Source organism: Hypanus sabinus, chromosome 16 (assembly GCF_030144855.1).
Source record: "Hypanus sabinus isolate sHypSab1 chromosome 16, sHypSab1.hap1, whole genome shotgun sequence".
Taxonomy (NCBI): Eukaryota; Metazoa; Chordata; class Chondrichthyes; order Myliobatiformes; family Dasyatidae; genus Hypanus; species Hypanus sabinus.
The window spans coordinates 26,972,553-26,994,551 of NC_082721.1; the positions used below are offsets into that span (position 1 = coordinate 26,972,553).

General features: G+C 40.4%; 1 protein-coding gene across 2 annotated transcripts in view; it reads right to left on the bottom strand.

Moving 5' to 3' along the window:
- Positions 1-234: 234 nt before the first annotated feature.
- The window catches only part of LOC132406137 (SURP and G-patch domain-containing protein 2-like), a 34,441-nt gene continuing 12,676 nt past the window's right edge, over positions 235-21,999 (bottom strand). Inside the window, exons 5-10 of one of the 2 annotated variants that reach the window (XM_059991385.1) lie at positions 20,399-20,522; positions 15,811-16,028; positions 13,377-13,435; positions 9,204-9,340; positions 3,845-3,980; positions 235-2,026 (exon numbers count right to left, since the gene is read on the bottom strand). In XM_059991385.1, the coding sequence (XP_059847368.1) occupies positions 3,845-3,980; positions 9,204-9,340; positions 13,377-13,435; positions 15,811-16,028; positions 20,399-20,522 (674 nt within the window). In that variant the 3' untranslated portion in view covers positions 235-2,026. Of the gene's footprint in view, positions 2,027-3,844; positions 3,981-9,203; positions 9,341-12,843; positions 13,140-13,376; positions 13,436-15,810; positions 16,029-20,398; positions 20,523-21,999 lie in introns of those variants that run through there. The other variant, XM_059991386.1, reaches the window with a different exon arrangement.

Here is a 21,999-nt window from a genome sequence, read left to right on the forward strand (position 1 = left end):
TACTCAGGTGATCAAGCCACCTCACAGGTGACCGAATAAAGCCAGGGGAAAAGGTAAACATCATGATTGGAATAGAGGCTGTATTACTCTCATTGTCTACCTCAAAATATGGGAATACAGCACCAACAGACTAACTGCTCATTCATATTGTTGCTACTGATGGGACACCTGTGCATAAAGTGGGTGAATCGTTGGATGTGCCAATGTACCACCATGAGTGAGAGACAGACAAACTTTGTGCACATTTGCTTTAATTTTATTTTTGTACAGTATATCCAGATTATAAATTTCACATGTTAGAAACTGTCACTCTTTCCAACTCGTTCACTATCAAAGATGATGGCTTGCAGGTGGCACCTGCAGGGAAGGCAAGGTCAGGGGTGAGTTACATCACCACTCCATGTGCTCCATGCACGGTGATCGAGTTAAGTGAAGCAACACCACAATACTCTACTACTGATAAATAACACAACACAATGGTAAAGCTAAGTAAAGAAACGGCACAGGAGTCTGAACAAGCACTTTCAGTACAATACTGCAACTCAAAGCTCTAAGAGATTTACCATTATGAGGGTGTTCCTCTCTATTAGGCTATTGTTCCAAATTCAGGGTACTGCTATTGACTTGTTTTTCACTTGCTCACATATGCTTATGCAAAACGTCCCTTCCTCTCCTCCATCCCACAGAGACTGGGGCCATGCAATCTCATGCTTTAATACCTTTGTCAATGTTTACCTCAGTTGCTGCATGATTTGTGCACTTGGGATTAGAGATGGGACAAGTGGGGTTTGAAGTACAAGCTCCTGGGGTTTGGTCAAAATTGTGTAGGACAAAGTTACCATTAGTAGCAAGGCTGCAAACGTGTTTCATAAATGGTTTCACTACAAACTGTCCCCAGTGTGCAGCATCAACCTCACGCAGACCCTGCACCTTGGCCTGGCTGTGATAAACACTATCATTTTCTCCTCCATGTGCATCACTTCGTTTTCTCCTGCAAAGGTGTAAAGTCCCTCCCTCCAACAAAAGTAAGTGAAGGCAGCCATTGCTAGATTAACACTTGTTTAGTTACACTGATGCAATGATATTTTGTGTGCCTGCTGCACCCAATAATTGAATGGTCAATAGCTCTGTACCAGTAACTGGCAATACCTAACCGAGAACTTTGTTGCGTCCAACTCAGATACTTACCTCAGGCCAAAGTGTGCAGAAGTGAAGCCAAGATTGTTACCTAAATATGGGTTGCAGGGAGGAAAAGCTAACACTGGGCAGTAGGAATAGGAAAAGGTACAGCCTAGTCCATTCATTATGAGAAACATTGATATCCAAATAAGAGAATTCTTGAAGACATGTTTTAAAAAATTTAGAAAATGAAACAAGTGCATTATAGATCTCCTATAATAGTCCATCCTCTGACATCAAAGGGATCAAGTGTATACACCTGGATCCAACCAGAATTACCAACAACATATGGATCCAGACACATTGGATATCCTAAATTATCCAATTGGAGCACTCTTGTCACATGGTGGGTTGCCAGGTATACTGTATTACCAGATTACCACATACACCGTTACGAGGTTTCCAGGCACAGTGAATTCCACGTACACCAAGTCAACGGGAATAGCAAGTTATCAGGTGAGCTACTAGATTACGAGATACAGTGAGTTACCAGGCTACTGTGTACTCTGAGCTCCCGGTTACAAAGTGTTTCCTAGTTACCATGAACAGCAAGTCTCCAGGATACTAAGTATAGTGAGTTGCCAGGTTACCATATACAATAAGTCTCCAGGTTACTAAATATAGTGAATTACCAGGTTACTGTGTATAGCAAGTTACCAGGTACAGTGATTCATCAGGTATAATGGGCTCCAGTACGGTCCTTGTCTGGATAGTTGTTATTATAAACATTCTGGATTTTCAGGTCTTTTATTTTCCATTTTTTATGTGGTCTCCAACCCTTTCAACCTGTGCTATGAAGACCATCTCCACTTTCCCGCAACTCCAACATCACTAGCCCAACATTAACCTGAAAGAAAAAGAATAATCAAATAGAAATTATTTGATAAGTACAGCTGTGGGATGGACGTAATGAAGGGCAGTGACATTAGCAGTCCTTGGTAATTTAGTTCTGAAGCTATACCAAACACAATCTGATAAGTGCACTGGTAATGAAAATACTGCAGTACAGTGTAATATTCTTCACAACTTACATTCTAAAAGATTTTTTTAAATTAATTATCCATTTTGTTTCCTGTCCCCTACTTCCCAATTTGCACTTTCCTCCCATTAGGTTGCTGGGGTACAGGATTCCACTTCTTCTGAAGGTGCTGAATCTTGGGATATGGTTCCCTCCTTTTCACAAGACGCTACCACAGGGCTGCACTTCTACTGGGAAGAGCAACTTGCCCCAGTGCCTCCACCAATAAATGAATGGTAGGCTACACTTACATTGAAATAATTAAAGCTGAACCTTCTATGTGTTAACCCAACATTCAAGATAAATGCACTTCACCTAATACAGCCGAAGCACTGTACGGAAGCAGATAGGAATGGAAACTTGGTTTTGATTCCTCTCTGCCATCATCAACAAAGAAACAGAATCAAAGATTAGGTCAACTTCTATGCTCTCCTTCACCTTTGAGAGGATGCAGAGCTGAGCTTAGATGTAGCAGAAGGAGTTCAGGATGGAAAAGTGTGAAGTGATACACTATGGACGGTAGTACTTGAAGGTAGAGTAAAAGTTACTAGCAGAATTCTTAGCAGTGTGGAGGAACAGAAGGAGCTTGGGGTCCAAGTCTATAAATTTCCCAAAGTGCCGTGCAAGTTGATAGCATGGTTAAGATGGTGTATGGTGTGTTGGCCTTCATTAGACGGAAGACTAAGTTCAAGGGCTGTGCGGCAACATTGCAGCTCTATAAAACTCTGATTTGACAACACTTGTAGATTATTGTTTTCAGTTCTGGTTGCCTCATTACGGAAGAATGTGGAAGCTTTACAGAGGCCACAGAGATTTATGAGGGTGCTCCAGAAATAGAGAACATATCCCTTAAGGGAAGGTTGATCAAACCAAACCTTTTCTCTTTGGAGGGAAGGAAGATGAGAGACTACTTGACAGCAGAGTACAAGATAAGAGGCAAAGACAAAGTGGACAGCCTGTGTGCACTTTTTTCCAGGGCGGCCAACAGCAAATGAGAGGGTATGCATTTTAGGTGATTGGAGGACATTATAAAGGGATGTCAGAGGTAATTTATTTTATATACACAAGAGTGGTAAGTGCTGAGGATGCACTGATGGGGGGGGGGGGGTGGTAGTGGCAGATACATTTAAGAAACTCTTAGATAGGCATATGGATGAAGGAAAAATGGAGGGCTACGTGGGAGGAAGGTGTTAGGCTGATCTTGGAGTAGATTAAAAGGTTGGCAAAACATTGTGGGCTTAGGGTCTGTACTGTTCTATATCCTATAAGCACAGAACAGTTCATAATAAAACAAAAATGGAATTAATGAAAATGATGATAATAATATGTAATTTGCTCAGGAAAGACTATGCTAAGCAGAAAGCAGTGAATCATAGTTAAATACATCAGGGAGGAAGGAGGAGAGTGTATCAATGAGATGAAATGAAGCAGGTTAGGAAGTAGAACATTAACACCAACATGGATCAGCTAGCCAGAATGCTCCAATCTAAAAATTCACATTTCACCTAAACAAATGCACATGAAAAATGGGGATATTTCACAGAATCCAAGCAAGGCACTCTCAACATTTCACCTGCTAACAAATTTTGTTATTCTCCAGGTACATCTCGAAAAGCATTTGCTGCTGACCAGCTGTGACATACATACCTAGGATTTTGACAGCAGTTTGGTTCTGAACGCCATCATCATCCGTTTGCGAAAAGTTGCAAATTCGTTATCCCCATCATCGCCCTCTGCAGGTCCACTGACTCCCAGGCCAGACCTGTCTGATGATGTCACACCCCTGTGGAGAGAGGGCTATTTTGTAATGTTCCCAGTGGAAGGTACTGAGACACTGGAGCTAAAGGGGATTCAGCTTGTGAGAAACTGAATTTATTTCTCCAGATTACTTTTACCATAATGCCGGGCACGTACCCATCAGTGCTAAAGACAGGAAATTATAGGCTAGTTAGCCTGGCGTCAGTGATAGATAAAATTTTAAGAGTCTGTTAATGATGAGGTTTCAGGGTACTTAGAAACACATGATAAAATAGGCCCAAGTTTCCTTCAGGACAGATCTTCCCTGACAAATATGTTGGAATTCTTTGGGGAAATAACAGGTGGGATAAAGGAGTGTCAATGGATTTTGTTCACTTGGACTTTCAGAAAGACTTTGAGAAGGTACTGCACATGAGACTGCTAAACAAAATAGGAGCCCATGGTATTAAAGATAAAGTACTAGCATTGATTGAAGATGGCTGACTGGAGAAGGCAAAGAGTAGGAATAAAGGCGCCTTTTTTTGGTTGGCTGCTAATGACTTGTGGTGTTCCACAGGGGTTAGTGCTGGGTCTGCTACTTTTTACGTCAATGATTTGGATGACAGAATTGATAGCTTTGTGGCCAGGTACTGTATTTGGATAATATGAAGATAGGTGGAGGGGAAGGTAGTGTTGAGGAAGCAGGAAGTCCACAGGAGGACCTGAACAGTTTGAAAGAAAGCATTTGGTATATAGAGTAGGGAAATGTGTGGTCATGCACTTTGATAGAACAAATAAATATGGGGAGAGAATACACAAATCAGAGGTGCAAAGGGAGACCTCGTGCAGGATTCCTAAAGGTTAACTTGCAGGTTGAGTCAGTAGTAAGAAAGACAAATGCAATGTTAGCATTCATTTTCAGAGGACTAAAATATAAAAGCAAGGATGTAACACTAAGCTTTTAAGGCATTGGTCAGATCATGTTTGGAGTATTGTGAGTAGTCCAGAGTTATGAGAATGTTCCCAGAGTAAAAAGGTTATGTACAAGGAGCATTTAATGGATCTGAGCTCCGGAGTTTAGAAGAATGGGAGAGGGGAGTTCTCACTGAATATTGAAAGTCCTAGATGGAGTGGATGTGGAGAGGATGTTTTCATTAGCAGGAGTGTGTAGGACTAGAGGGCAAAGTCTCAGAATAAAACAAGTACCCTTTAGAATAGAAGTAAAGAGGAAATTAGCCAGAGAGTGATGAGTCTTTGGAATGTATTGCTACAAATAGCTATGGAGGCCAAGAAATTGGTAAATTTAAAGAGATCGATAGGTTTTTGATTAGTAAGGGTGTCAAAGGTAATGGGGAGAAGCAGGGGAACGGGTTTGAATGGAAATATATTATCCATGATTAAATGATAAAGCAGCTCGATTGGCCTAATAGTCTAATCCAGCTCCATGTTATGGTCTAAATGTTTCTCAGGATCCACCTTATTTATGTCCTTCATACTGATGTATATTTTTACCAGGTCCTTCCTTAGCCTTTTCCAAAGCAAACAAAACCAGTACATCTAATCTCTTCTCACAGCTGAAATGGTCCATTCCAGGGGACATCCCAGTGAGTCGTAACAACCCCCTTGGGTCAATCACATTCTTCTTAAATTGATGAAAACAATGTTTTATATAGTTGTATCACAATGTCCTTACTCTTATGTTCTTTTGCCTTGAATGTATTCTCTTCCACCTTGTCTATCAATGTTGCTGCTGTTAGGGATTCTTGGCAATGCACATCAAGGTAATTTTGTCTCCCTGTACTTGCCTCAATCCTATCATGTATTATATGTTTCCTTGCTTTATTACTCCTCCCATTGGTTGTCTTCCAAAACTTCAATATTCTAGGATGGTTTCCATAGATTGGGAGGCAGCTAATGGAAAATAATTGTTTAAGAAATGAGGGCAGAAAAATAGGGAACTACCAACTGGTTGGCTGGATCCTGGTAGCAGGGTAAATGCTGAAGACCATTATTAAGGAAGTGGTAGCAGAAGAGATGAAAAATAGTACGAATAGGTATTTGTAGATTGGGTTTTGAAAGGAAACCTTGTTTCACCAACCTATTAGAACTTTATGAAGTTGGAACTAGCAAAGTAGAATCAGTGGATGTTTTGCACTTGGACTCTCTGAAGACCTTTAATAAGTCGCCATGCAAGAGATTATTAAACAAAATTAGTAATAAACACAGAATTGTGGGTAAAATAGAGATGTGGATTGAGTACTGGTTAACAGATGGAAAATAGAAAGTAGAGATAAATAAATTATTTTTCAACAAAGCTGGATTGTTTAGCTAGCTGTTTGCAATCTACAGCAATGATTTAAATGGGGGGTATCAAAAGTAACGCATCCAAGTTTGCTAGTGAAACAAAGTGGCAGCATGAGCAGAAGGGCTTGAGATGACAGGCAGGCTATGTGAATGAGCAAGGACACGACAGTTGCATTTTTTTAACAACTCTATGGTAAGAAATTGAGAAGATTTGGCATCAGGAGAATTTGGGTATCCTGTACATGAATCACTGAACATTAACATTAAGGTTTAGCAAACAAATAGGGAGCTTAACAGTAGGTTAGTCCTTAACGCAGGACAAGATATATTGTTTGAATTATACAGAGCTGTGGAGAAAGAGCATCTGAAATGTTGTGTTCAGGTTTGATCTCCCCATCTAAAGAAGGATGAATATAATTACCTAGTAGTAGTGTGGGTAAGATATACATATCGATTCCTATTATGACAGATTTGTCACACAAGGATAGATCAAGCAGATTAGGCCTATACTTTCTGGACATTAGAACAATGAAGTGATTTCATTTTAACATCCAAAATTATTTAGGAAATGCCATGATACATGATGAGTCAACGTTTCCTTGCCCGCATTTTCTAAAACCAGGGATCAGTGCCTTAAAATTAGGAGTGAGCCATTCAGGACAGAGATGAGAAAATATTTCTTCGCCAGAAAGGTAATGAAACTTGGAAATCTACCCAGAGGGCAGTGTGGCCATTTGTTAGAGTATGTAAACAAGACCATAACGTATAGAGACAGAATTAGGCTATTCAGCCTATTGAATCAGCTCCAGCATTCAGTCACAGTAGATTTTTTTCCAGCTCCTTTCTTTTGTCTTCTTGTTGTACCCATTAACTCTGTGACACTACCCATTCCTCATTTAACTTGGTACAGTTTGCAAACTTGGCCATAATGCCAGTGATTCCTTAATCTAGATTATTAATTAAGTGGAAAACTGTTGTCCCCACACTGCAGAATTCCACACCACCACTGGCTTTGCTGAAAAGAACACCTTTATCCCCATTCTCTGACTTCTGCCAGACAGCTAATCTTCTATCCATGATAGTACCTTTGCTACTAACATCACGGGCTCTTTTCCTGAAAAGTAGCCTCATCTACAGCACTTTGTCAAAGCCTTCGGAAACACTAAGTGAATAACATCCATGGACTTTCTGTTGTCTAACCTACTTGTTACTCAGAGAATTCTAACAGGTAGGCAAGATCTCTCAATGAAACCATGCTGAGTTTGCCCTACTTTATCATACACTTTCACATACATGCAGAGATGGTTAAATTTTTCAATATTAAGGGACTCAGGGAATATTCTGTTGGTGCAGGAAAGCAGCACTGAGTTTAAAGATCAATCATGATTTTATTAAATATAGGCAGTCCCCGGGTTACGAACGAGTTCCGGTCCTAAGTTGGATTTGTATGTAAGTCGGAACAAGTACATCCGGTATTATTTAGCGTCAGTCAGTCAAACGTTTGTCTTAGTATATAGTATATATTTTACCTAAGCATATAAAGCACTTAAGAAATGTATGTATTCCAATAATTAAACCACGGCATTGCTTAGTAATAATTGTAGCTTTCATTGGGGCAGGGCCATTCACATGCTCTGTTATTCTCACTTTATCCTTCATCCTTTAAAATTGTTCCGATCGTTGACCAACTGTAGTCTAATGCTTTTCCAATGAGCGATGGCGTTTCATCTTTTTCCAAACGCTTTATTATTTCCACTTTATTTTCAATCGCGATTGCTTCCCATCAACAGAACAGAAACACTGCAGGTGGTGGGTCCTGACCTCCGCCGACTCCCGAGGTCTGCTGGGTCCTAAGGACCACCGCACTGAATTTCCCGGGTCCTAAAGTCCACTGCACTAAGACAGGTTAAATGGGACAAGTGGGGGCTGTGCTGGGTTTGGGTATTTGATCCTCCACAATATTCCATGTAGGAATTTAAACTGGAGGCGGCAGTGTTTTTTTTTTTACGAGGTCTAGTTGCGAGCTTGACATCAATGCGGCACAGATGGTATGGGAGTCACTGGATCGACATCAACCCGGCACAGGAGTGGTCTGTCACTGGATTGAACTTGAGAACCTTTGTTCTCAAGCCCGGTGCTGATCTTACTGCACCACCAGCCGACGGTGGGGGTGGAGAGGTGGGGGGAGATCAGGGTGAATCTTGCTAAGAAAAATTTAGGCCAAATACAAAGTTACACACTCAACACAGTGTCAATGGCAACGACTTAAGATGGCGGACAGTGTCGCGATCCGACTTAAAATGGTGGATGTTGTTCTCCTTCCTCGGTTCGTAAGTACGAGTTGTCTGTAAATTGGACGTTTGTAACTTGGGGACTACCTGTAGTAGACCAAGTGTGAGGTGCTGAATAGTCTAACTCTGTTTCTGTTTCTTAAGCTCATTAGTGGTTTGGCCCCAGAGCAAGTGATAAATCTGTACTCAATCAAAGATTATTAATCTGACATATTAAGTGTCATTACACAGACACCACCTGAGCTATTGAGTATGTCCAGCATTTTCTATTTTTATTCCATTAGCACCATATCCCAGTGTTATTTGTTGGCATTCTGAACCCACAAGTAATGTAGCCATGTCATACTGTGACAGGCTATACCTATCAGTATTGCAGTCATTCAGTACTGTCCAAACTGATGGGTAATTTTGAAATTCCAATGGATGGAGTAAATAAGCATTCACACATTATCAAAATCTCACAGAGATATAAGGTGCAAGTTTCTAATGTGAAAGTGAAGGAAATAAATGCATACAATAAATTGTCAACAAAACTTTACCCCATAGATAGGAATGAAGTTTGTGCTGAGGCCCCTAAGACAACCTTTCACCTCAGGAGTTTTGGCTGAGTTTGAAACCAATATGCAAATAAAGAAATCTAATCTTGTCCTGTCTACCCTCACCCTCCATTATACCTGTTTACAGGATCTCTGATGCCCTGCTTATCTGAGCCCAGTCCCTCTCCATCCTTCCAGCCCATCTTCTGTAGCATCTGGTACCCAAGGTTGTCCGTTGCCAGTTTGTTTTTGGTGTAATTTATATCCTCTGTTTTCTGCAAGAAAAGCATAAATCTTTTACACAACCAAATTCAGACAAATTTACCCAACACCAGCTTTTCTCAATGGTTGAGGTTAAAGATATCATCTAGTCTTAGTCACTCCTACCAGAAAGTTATAAGTTCAACCTGTGCTGATTTAGCTGAGCTCTGCCAGGTGACAGTGGGGATGGGGGTAAGCTTTATCAGCATCTTATTGTGTAGCAGGATCAAACCAGTCTTGGCTTTGCTGATCAATGGCCATTGACTTTTGAGTTAAATGTTCACGGGCAAGGGAGATTTGCATTTGATTGTTGCTCCTATGAGAAATGGTCATACAGAAAGTTTTGAGGGGCACCAAATACCCTAGGAAGTGCACTTGCAAGGTCTAATACATTTGAAGGGAAAGACTGACTTGTTTATCATTAATTTCGTATGTTTCAAAGTGTTTTGCATTCAATCAAATAATTTATAGAGCTCTTGTGAAATAAAGAAAAAAAGCTAGCAATTTGAATAGATAAAGTGTCTGTTATTTGACACATTATCTAACACCATTTGGAGGTTCCAAATGCAAATGGTATACCACACCACCTGCATTTCCCTCTGCCCCACTACCTCTGCAAAAAATTCTATCAAGACAGTTACACTTTGCCTTTAACAAATTCCCATTGTCTTTCCCTATTCATTGCATGCTTCTCAAAGGGGCTGCCAATTCTGTCTGTGGGTTATTAAATCCAAAACATGCCCTACAATCAATGTTCAACTGATTGGACTGGATTTATTGCTGTACCCTTCCTTCAGAATCAGGTTTATTATCACTGAAATGTGATGTAAAATTTGTTAACTTAGCAGTAGCAGTTCAATGTAATACATAATCTGGAAGAGAAAAAATAATAATAAATAAAATAAGAAATAATAATAAACAAGTAAATCAATTACAGTATATGTATATTGAATAAACATGCAAAAAGCAGAAATACTGTATATTTTTAAAAAGTGAGTTAGTGTCCAAGGGTTCAATGTCCATTTAGGAATCAGATGGCAGAGGGGAAGAAGTGTGTGCCTTCAGGCTCCTGCATCTCCTACCAGATGGTAACAGTAAGAAAAATGCATGCCCTGGGTGCTGGAGGTCCTTAATAATGGATGCTGCCTTTATGAGAAGCCGCTCCCTAAAGATGTCCTGGGTACTTTGTAGGCTAGTGCCCAAGATGGAGCTGACTAGATTTACATTTACAGCTTCTTTTGGTCCTGTGCAGTAGCCCCTCCATACCAGATAGTGAAGCAGCTTGTCAGAATGCTCTCCACGATACAATGATAGAAATTTTTGAGTGTATTTGTTGACATGCCAGATCTCTTCGAACTCCTAATAAGGTATAGCCGCTGTCTTGCCTTCTTTATAACTACATTGATATGTTGGGACCAGGTTAGATTCTCAGAGATCTTGACACCCAGGAACTTGAAGCTGCTCACTCTCTCTACTTCTGATTCCTCTGTGAGGATTGGTATGTGTTCCTTTGTCTTACCCTTCCTGAAGTCCACAATCAGCTTTTTTGTCTTACTGACTTTGAGTGCCAGGTTGTTGCTGCAGCACCATTCTATTAGTTGGCATATCTCACTCCTGTACGCCCTCTCGTCACCACCGAGATTCTACCAACAATAGTTGTATCATCAGCAAATTTATAGATGGTATTTCAGCTATGCCCAGCCACACAGTCATGTGTATACAGACAGTAGAGCAGTGGGCTAAGCACACCCCACTGAGGTGCACCAGTGTTGATTGTCAGCAAGGAAGATATGTTATCACCAACCCGCAAAGACTATAGTCTTCTTGTTAGGAAGTCGAGAATCCAATTGTAGAGGGAGGTACAGAGGCCCAGGATTGTGCAACCTCTCAATCAGGATTATGGGAATGATGGTATTAAATGCTGAACTATAGTCGTTGAACAGCATACTGTCATAGCTGTTTGTGTTGTCTAGGTGGTCTAAAGCCATACGGAGAGCCATTGAGATTGCGTCTACTGTTGACCTATTGTGGTGATAGGCAAATTGCAATGGATCCAGGTCCTTGCTGAGGCAGCAGTTCAGTCTAGTCATAACCAACCTCTCATTGCATTTAATTACCGTCGATGTGAGTGCTACCAGGCAATTGTCATTAAGGCAGCCCACATTATTCTTCTTAGGCACTGGTATGATTGGTGCCTTTTTGAAGCAAGTGGGAACTTCTGCCCATGAGAGGTTGAAAATGTCCTTGAATACTCCCTCTAGTTGGTTGGCACAGGTTTTCAGAGCCTCAACATGTACTCCATCAGGACCTTCTGCCTTGCGAAGGTTCATTAAAGACAGTCTAACGTTGGCCTCTGAGACAGAGATCACATGGTCCTCCGGTGCAACATGGAATTTTACAGGTGTAGTTGTATTCTCGCTTTCAAAGCATGCATAGAAGGCGTCGAGTTCATCTGGGAGTGAAGCACCACTGTCATTCATACTATTTGGTTTCACTTTGAAAGAAGTACGTCTTGCAGTCCCTGCCAGAGTTGCATCTGATATCGCCACCAACCTAGTTCGAAATTGTCTCTTCCCCCTTGATATAGCCCTCCGCAAATTATACCTGTTTTTCTGGTACAGGCCTGGGTTGCCAGACTTGAATACCCTTGAATAAGAGTGTAACATTTTCTATTTTCTATTTTTAAAATTGCCCGTATGACCTCACATTTTTTGCTTTCTGAGCTGAAGCCTCAAAGGTGCAGGATGGTTGCAGTGAAGCATGGACGGGTCGAGGAGTGGGGAACGAGCCAATTTTTGACCATTAACGTGGCAGAATCAAGGCAAGGTAAAGCAGAGTCGAGGTGGAACCCAGGCCTGAGAGTGAGGTAAGATGCAAAATTTGATCGAATTAAGCTCAAAGCCGAATTGGAAAAGTTGGGTACGGGCTGAATTGAGGCAGTGGGGCTTTGCCTCATGAGTGTATCAAACTGGCAGGGCCCGGGTCTGAAAACAAGAATGACCCAAGGTTTTGACAATTTAAACACCGGGCTGGATTGAAAAAGTTAAGGTGTCAGGGCCAAAGGTGAGGGATGGGCCAGTCCAGCTCACTGCTCCATAAGGTTTACTCAGTTCTACACTGAACTGAGGTTGTGGCCTGCAACTAACAGGCTTCTATAGTCTCACTTTCATGACCTTTAACTTTGAATGCTATCTGCTTATGTTTATTGTTTGCATGATTTGTTGTTTTTTCCTCTGCACATTGGATGTTTAACAGTTTTCTTTTGTTCTGATGGGTTCTATCGGGTTTCTTTGTTTAGTGGCTGCTTGTAAGGAGATGAATCAAGGTTATATAAAGTATACATAATTTGATAATAAATGTACTATGAACTTTGAGCTTCAGATGCATTCCACCTGAACTAGGCAATTTTGCACTTTATGTGCAGCTACCCTTTTCAACACCTTCCTGTCAATTTTTAGTCCCAACAGAATCCCAACTAAATCTTCATTTGCTGAGACTCTGGAAATAGCTTCTTCCTGGTGAAAACTAATGTAAAATATTAATTTAGTCAAGAGTCATTTCCTTTTGGTCTTTGATCAACCTTCAATCATTTAGTGCTTATGTTTCTTTAGTGTTGATTTCTAATTTTTAACTGATTATTTCCTTGATTGCCTCAGGACATCCTACCTCACATTTCAAACAATACCTTTCCCCCTCCTTTCTTCACTCATTCAGTAATGCAGTGCAGTATCAGTTTGGGCGTATGGAGTGGTGATGCAACACTTCAGTCAATGGAAAGAGAGCTGTCCACAATCTATTATTATAACTTCAGTTCTGAACAAGAACAGAATGGAAGAAAATGTAAAAATATTTTTAGAGACTATTTGGCTCCACTTTAGAAGCAAGCAAGCAATTAAATATTCACTGCAATGGAAGAGGTTTACTTAAACAATCATTACAAAACCAATTCAGAACTTAGAAAAACTGTAGGATGAATGTCTCTGATCGGGAATTTACTGGTACAGAAAGCCCACGTTCAGGACAGCACAGAATTACAGCCTGTAACCTTACCGGCTTTTTCTTCGGTTTGTATGTTGGCTTGTCATAACCAATTCTCTTCAACTCTCGAACTGAAAAGATACCACAGAATTATCAATGACTTATACCTATTTTTAGCACTAATTTATAATGCAGTCTGAATAATCAAGCTTCTGGATTATATTAAAAGATCTCCAGACAGTGTTTGAATTTTGAATAAACCTGAATATATCAATGATGCTATTTGTGTCCATTGTAATTTATTTGTTGTATCATGTTTTAAAAGTAAATATTTTGAAAGTTACTATAAAAATACACAAAATATTTCAGGAAATCATTCATTTACTATATTTAATTTAATTTGGGCCAAGATGGTGCAAGCTGCAATGTCCTTAGAGATCATGGCTCTGACTTAGTTGTTTTTTTTTAGTTTTTGTAGGGATGGTTTTGGGGGGCAGAATGGCAAGACAGGGTTCAGGTTAGAGTTTAGGGATAGGGATGTGGGGAGTTAGCGGTAACGGTCAATAAATAAAGAATGAGGGTAGGAGCCAGAGCCAAACAAGGCCAGTGGACAGATGTCAGGTCAGTAGATGTCAACCAGCAACCCCATTGTCAACGATTAAGGCTGGCGACCCAGTGGATGAAGATTGGGGACCTCCCAAGATGGTGATTCCTGGGATTGGAGGTCCATACAGGCAGGAGACACGAAGACTAGTGACTCTCTAAATCAGTGAGTCACAGGGTTGGAGGTTCATGCAAGTCCAGAGTTCAAAGCCCATTTATCAGCAAGTCCCGGGGTTGATACTTAAGATTAAAGCTTGTATGTCAAAGACCAAAGTTAGCAAGTCCAGAAGTCAAGGCCCAATAGTTGAAGCCTCTGGGTCAGCATGTCCCGATGCCTGCAAGACTTAGTCATGAACGGTCTTCGGACAGGTTGGCGAGACCAAGGGTCGGAGGCTTGTGTGAGTCTGGAGTTCGAGGTTAATTTCGGCAAGTCCTGGGGTTGATACCAAAGGTCAAAGACTGAAGATGGCAAATCTGGAAGTTGAGGCTCGATGGACAAGGCCTCTGGGTTGGTGTGTCCAGAGTCAGAAGCCTGATGTCTGCAAAACTGGTCCAGGGACTGGAAGTTGGAGGCTGGTCTGTGTGAGTGAGTGGGTGGGATGGGAAAAAAGAGGCTTATTTTGCTGCTGGTGTTTTTCTGCTGAACATTGTGGGCATGTTGTGTTGCCACCAGAATGTAAGGTGACACTTGCAGGCTACCCTCAGCACATCTTTGGGTTGTGTTGGATGTTAACACTAATGATGCATTTCACTGTCCTTTTTGATGACCCGTGATAAATCCGAATCTGGCTTCCATGGATATAAGTTATTTTAAAGCAAGCTTTTAGCTATTTTGAAAGGGATTATATATTTTTAGAGCAACCTTCATGAACGGGATAGACAAAAGCAATTAATGTAATAATCAAAAGCTGCTCTTTTTTCCCCATCCCTACTTCAGTATTTATTAGGTAGATTGTCAGAAAACATTACAGCCATGTCGTAGAAGCTCCACTTAACCTCTGTCAGTTAGTGAAGGGGAGATGAGAAGAGATAGACAGATGTCTTTCAGAACAGAGAGATATTTGAAACAGAGTTATGTATTTAGTGTGAGACAGCAAAGTTCAGTAGACTATAAAGAATAGGTTCCATTCCTGAATAGGCCCTATGCATTTTATCCTGTATTCATTTACACAAACAACCAACTAAAATCAATTAACATCATGCACTCACTGATTTTGTACCATTTTGTAAAAATAAATTTTACTTATCCCAAGTGAATCTGACAACATCTGCCGTTACATACATTCATGAAACTGTGCAATAAAAGGACTTCATAAACACAGGAGATCCACAAAAGCACTTAATCCAATTCTTATCTAATTTGAAGTTACATGTCACCAGAAACAGACCAAAAAATCCGAACACCATGAAATATGCTGCAGGTTACAGAAGATTTATTGTTAACCTTCTATCATGCAAGCTAATGGAAACTTTCCTCAACGTGTTTGAATCCAGTGACCATAATTGAGGGACCTACAAATAATGTCTGATTAACTTTAGGAACCTCAATGATAGCCGAAAAATAAAGAGTTCAAACTTCATTCTAGAATTTCAGGGGGAAAAAAATTGAGCCACGTAACTAACTACCAAGAGACTTGCAAAGGTTTGTACAGAATATTACGTTTTTTAAAAAACAAAAGCTGTATGTCTTATCTGGGTGTTTGATTAAAATAATTATCAGACAGACAGAAATTAAAAATGTGTCACACAGTCTTATTATAATTTTCCATTATTTTTCTGTATAGATGTTCCTTGCCATCAGGGAACATAGTAAGGCAAATGATGCAATCACCACATAACAGTCACTTTGATGCACATAATTACAATGGAAACATATGTTCTTCCCATATTTTTAATTGCTTACCTGGTGAAGGGGCAGCTCTTGGGCGCACTTTCTTAGGTGGTAGCATGCCCACTTTCAACGTTAGTCCTTTCCTCTTTTTGGTGCGCAGGGCAGAATGGCCAGAAGATCCCGCTTCTATTGCAGGATCTGTGGAAGATTCTGATTTCTCTATCGCACTGTACTCCTTCACTTTCTCTTTATAATATTTGAAGTATGAGCTATTCTCATCATAGAGAAACCTACAGAGACAAAGAGAGCACACTGCAATCCCTCTCTTACAAAAAAATACATTTCCATTTCTGACAGTATGCAGAGAAGCCACAGCCTACATGTCCTTCAGAAGAGAGCAACAGTATGGAAATAATTAATGAAGTGCCCACCACAAAGCCAGAATCTTCAGAGGACTTTAAAGCCAATTAAGAACTGTTAAAGCTATGTCATTGCTGTAACAAAGGAAATGCAACTGCTATTTTTACAAACTGGCTCCAAAAACAGCAAAGTCGTAATGTGTAGATCTGTTTCAGCGATTCAGTACAAAGAATACCAGAAGTCATAAGAAGGTCATTTAAAATCAAGGGGGTGAAATGTAGTTGATGTTTCATGGTGCATTAATCAGAACTGAAATGTGAGAAGACAAATATCTTTTAAATAGCAGAAAGGCAAAGACAAAGAGAAGGGGGAATGCCTCAAAAGCTCCCCTCCTGAGGGCAGAAAGGATTATTCCTGTGTAATTTCATTCCATTCTGTCAGTTTCTTGGTCTCTATTGGATTTTATTTTGATAATAAGTCTTTCCACAACACTGTCTCTAATCTACCTCCTTTCTTCTTTACTAAGTATTTCTCTTTACAATAACAAAGGTTTAGGATTTTCCTTAATTCTCACACTTTTCCTTTTTTCACCCTGTCTCCTCAGGCAGAAAAGGCCTTGTGTTTCCTTTGTACTGACCTTCCACTCCAGAAGCCTCCAGATCACCCTCATTAATTTCTGCTACCCCCAGTGGGATTCCACCACCAGGCACATTTTCCATTTAGCCCCTCAAATAGACCATTCTGGTATATCCTTCAGCATCCACTTTACATTCTTTTATTCAATTTTAGTAGAGACATTTGCCTTCTTACCTCTTCCCTTTGCACCATTCAGGAACTCAAGCAGTCTTTACAGGCAGAGCAGCAATTCATTGTGTAGTATTTGGTGCTCACTGGGGAAACCATAGAGCATGACTGCTTTGTAGAGCACATCTGTTTAGTTTGCAAAAGCAACTCTGAGCTAAGTATGTACTCTATTTCCTGTACTCATGCTCTCACTCCATATACCTTCTAACCCCTCAACAAACCAGCGATAGTTCCTCAGGTCCTTACAAACCTATGCAAAATATGCATTAGCACATCCCTTTTTGTAACTTCTGCCAGCTAATTTGTGATCTTGCTACCAGCCACATGTTCTGCTTTCTATGGAGATCACTATCCACGACTTCCTATGCTGCTCACCTTTGCCACCCAACCCCCTCCCTTCTCAAGCATTTTCTTGAATCTGCAAGAGGTGTAACACCTGTCCCTACACCTTTAACCTCACCACCATCCAGGACACTAAACACCCTTCAAGGTGAGGTAGCCTTATATTTCAGCCTTATTTATTGCACCTGGTACTTCCAAAGTGACCTTGACAACATAGGGAAGGCAAGTAGAAAACTGGGTGGCTGCTTTGCAAAGAACCTGCTCTCCTTCTACCATGACTGTCTGGACCTTGATGTTGTAAGCCATTTTAATTCTACTCCCATTCCCACACTGACATGTCTGTCTTTGGGTTCCTCCACTTCCAGGATGAGGCTAAACACAAACCAGAGGAACTGCCTAGGTAGTCTACTACTCACTTTTCTCTGTCCTCCAGATCTACCAAGTTCTTTCTACACTCACCTCATACCCCATCATCCTGTTTCTTTCCCCTCCTCCATCCTTTCCCCTTATTCCCAAAGCCATCTCCACATACTCTGCTTTTCTCTTTCACATTCCATCATCTTCAGCCATCACTTCCTGGTTTCTGGAGGTATTTCCACCTTCCCCATCCCATCTGCCTATCAATCCTCCTCACCTCAATTCAGCTATCACTTGATAGCTCAGTTTCACCTCTTCTGTCCAATTTTTTTTATGTTGACTATCTCTCCTCTATCGTTTAGTCCAGATGAAAGATTTCAATCCAAAACGTCAACTGCCCATTTCACTCCATCGATGTTGCCTGAGCCATTGATTTTCTTTAGATTTTTGTGTGTAACATCAAAAACTTAGCTATTAATCACATTTATGTCTTCGGTTATTCCTGCGTCAGCACTGGCTCTCACAGATTTCACATTGCAATAGTTCCCTGGTTATATTCACAATGACTTTATTGGCCTGTGGCTGTGAAAGACTCTACAGAAATGCACATGTTTTATCTTTTTATAGAGGAATAGATAGATCTATAGCCAACTATAATACGATTGCTCTCTGACCATATAAAGGGTCTGGATGAAGGATCTCAACCCAAATGTTGAATGTCCATTTCTTTCCCTAGATACCACCTGATCCACTGAGTTCTTCCAGTCCCCCTTCATGTTCTGACCAAATATTTTTTATGGCTTAACCAGACTGCTAATTAAATATTAGTCCAGTAGCATATCCATTGGACTACTCCTCCAGCTCCTATGCAAACAATGGAAAGATCAAGTAGATGACTGTAGATAGACTTTTTCTACTAGCTGGACAGACAAGGGCAACAAAAGTATGGAATCAACACCACCTGAAAATTGTTCTCCAAGCTACACACCATCTTGACTTGGAAATAAATCACCATTCCTTCATTGTTGCTGAGTCAACACCCCGAAACTCTCCCCCTAAAAGTATTGTGGATATATCCATACCTCAAGGACTGCAGCAGTTCCAGAAAGCAGTTCACTTTCTCAAGGGCAATAAGGAATGGGCAATTAAATACTTGCTCAGCTTGCAAAGCCCACATCCCTTAAATGAATAATTTTTAATACTGGCCTTCTTTAAGATCCCAACCTTCACAGAAGCTTGTCTTTAGTCAACTTCCTCATTCATAACATTATGAAATGCCAAGGAGACTGCATACAATTAAGGATATATGATCACATCATCCCATTTGCAGAGCTGTTAACACATTCACCAGACTTAGCCATATTGCAATAATAGTATGCACCCAATAATATGGAAGTTGGGTTCTGGGATAGAGATATGTCTCTACCAAAGGAGGTGTAAGGCGCCCTATCCCTCTGTTAGCCTGCAGGTCATACTTGGGCAAGGTATTAATACCTGCTTCACCACCCCCCCCCGCCCCAATCAGGGTCACATGAAGCCGTGGGTGCAGGTCATGGTCATATGAGCAGCTGGTGGATATCACAAGACCTGGTTATACAACCACTGACACCAGGTAGACAATCTCTGAAGAGTATTGATAATGGCTGGGTTATCTGTCTTGTAAAGACACTGCCAGAAGGCGGCAATGGCAAACCACTCCTGAAGACAAGACTATGATCGATCACACATTTCATACGATATGCACATAACTAACGATCGAATGTGGAAGACGACCAATCCAATATCCTTTACTACTGCCCAACAGTCCAATCTCAACCAAATATGTAGTTCATACCTGATGGCTTGGGGTTTTCCCCAAAGGGTATTCAAGGAATATTGGGTTAAGAGAACAAATTAGTGCCAAAAAGATTTGAAAGCACTTAGCTCCAACTGGATAGCACCCCCATTTCCCTTTTCTAATCCAACTCAGTTCTCTACACTGCCAATGGATAAACACACATTTTGGAAAAATCTCTATCCACAACATTATGGATAAGAAATTAATGCCACATGACAGCCTTAAAACTACAATTTGGTGAAAAGGTTTGGCTGATCAGATACCACCCCTTATGGATTGGAAATCAGCAGAGCCGTACTTTCCTCAAAACATCAACATATGGACATAAAAACCTATTGATTTATGATAACTGGTCTTTTATACTCATCTCTGCAAAAAAACACAAGATCATGGCAATAAGTAATAACATGGTACATGAAAAGGAGCAATGAAATAGTTACTAGCAGGCGACAAGCATATTCCACTCAACCAAATATTTCCTTTTGTAAATTTTATTATCAGATGTTTGTGCTTGGCTATGCAAATATTTAATGCTCTTTACCAGTTGCCCTGTAGAAGGTAGAAGTGAGCCATTGTTTTGAACTATTGCACTCCCTGCAGTAAGGATACTTAAATAGCAGCATTAGGCAGAGAGCACAAGTTTTTAAATCCAGTGACAAGGAAGGAACAGCAATCTATTTTAAAGTCTCAATGGTGTTATTTGAAGTGGAATTTGCAGCTGACAGTGTTCTCATTGCTTATGGCCCTGGTCATTTGAAACTAAAGTCAGAAGCTTGCAAAGCGGCATGAACAGCTGTTGCTCCAGTGTTTTTTTTTTACAACCAACTACCCCTTCTGTAACACAGTGAAATTAGCATGTATGAACTCGGACCATGAAAAGTGGTAGTCACCTTAACCCCAAGCAAGGGCATAGTTGTCATCTGATTTATGTACACACATACATGTACACAGAACACTTACCAGAACATTGGATTATCCCGGTTGTTTTCAATGGCAATCTCTTCCAGCTCTGGACCACATTCAGCAACAAACTTGGCTAGTTTCTCTGCAGTGCTTTTTGTCTTTGCATCACTGAGAGAATCATCTGTGAACAAGATTATTACACCCCAGAAATCACAAATTACCCAGTGTCCAGTCACAATACATCCTTTGCCAAATTGGCATAGTACTCTCATACCACATGCAAGGGAGGGATAACCAGGTCTCAAAATGTAAATGATTCAAATATAATCAGGAAACGGCAGAACATAAGAAATAGCTTCAGGAACGTTCATACAGTTTCTTGAGTTTTATTTTACAAAATTCTGGTGAATTCTGTAGTTTCTATTTTTCTACCCAATTCCTTAATGTGCTTAGTCTCCAAGATAAATGCATCCACCCTACCGCAAGAAGGCTTGTCCTCACAGTACTTCAGGTGTGATGTCAGTAAAGCTCCGTACAATCACATCAGGACATCATGTTTGTACACCAAATTCCTTATAATAAAGCAAATGCCTTTAAAATTACTACATGTTAACTTTCATATGCCAGCACAATGAACATGCCACTGTACAGCAAAGACAGGCACACAAGAGCCCTTTGGGAATGACCAGTCAGCCTCCTCTCTTAGCCTAGACGGAAACACTATAAGCACTTTCCAGATCGCTAGCTCCCATAGATGGGGGTAAGACTGACCCTCCCTCCAACAGTGCTAGGCATTCACCTTTCAACACTCTTAAAATTATGTGGTATTGCAGAAAGAGAATGTGGGAGGTTTTCAGGCAGTGTTATCACCAATGTTCAGTTGAGCATAGAGTATTGACAACCCTGTTGAATTGAATTCCCTTCTATCACGAATTCAAAGATTCCCTCTGGAAGCATTGGCTTTCAGTGATAATTATTCAATGGTCAACTAGTATGCAAACTATATATGTAAGCTGTAAGGCTGACATCTATTTTTATTTTCCTTTTTATTTAGAGATACAGCACAGAATAGGCCCTTCTGGCCCAAAGAGCCACACTGCCCAGCAAATCATCTATTTAACCCTAGCCTAATCATGAGATAATTTATGATGGCCAATTAACCTACCAACTGGTTTATCTTTGGATTGTGGGAGGAAACTGGAGCACCTAGAGGAAACTCACACCATCATGGGAAGGACATACAAACTTCGCACAGACAGTATTTGCATTGATCTCTGAGCTCTAATGCCCTGAGCTATAACACCACTCAAACGTGCTAATTTTATATATTTGTCTTTACTTCCTTAATGTGACAATTTATCTTTAGTTTTTCCAAAACAAACAAGCCTTTTTAAAAAAAAACTGGTAAAATTTGATGGGCCTTGTTATTAAAGCTTTCACTCCCATTGCATATAATTATTGACGCATCATGAAACTCAAGCTCCTGTTTTGACTGAATTCGTACTTCAAAATGATATATACTTAGATGTTCTTCTTTGCAGAAATAACTACACTTATTATCAAATAACTAAATATACAACACAGTATGCAATGACATTTCAGTAACCTGGCTCAGCAGCTCTTAAAACTTTACTACAACTTAAGCATCCTATTTACAG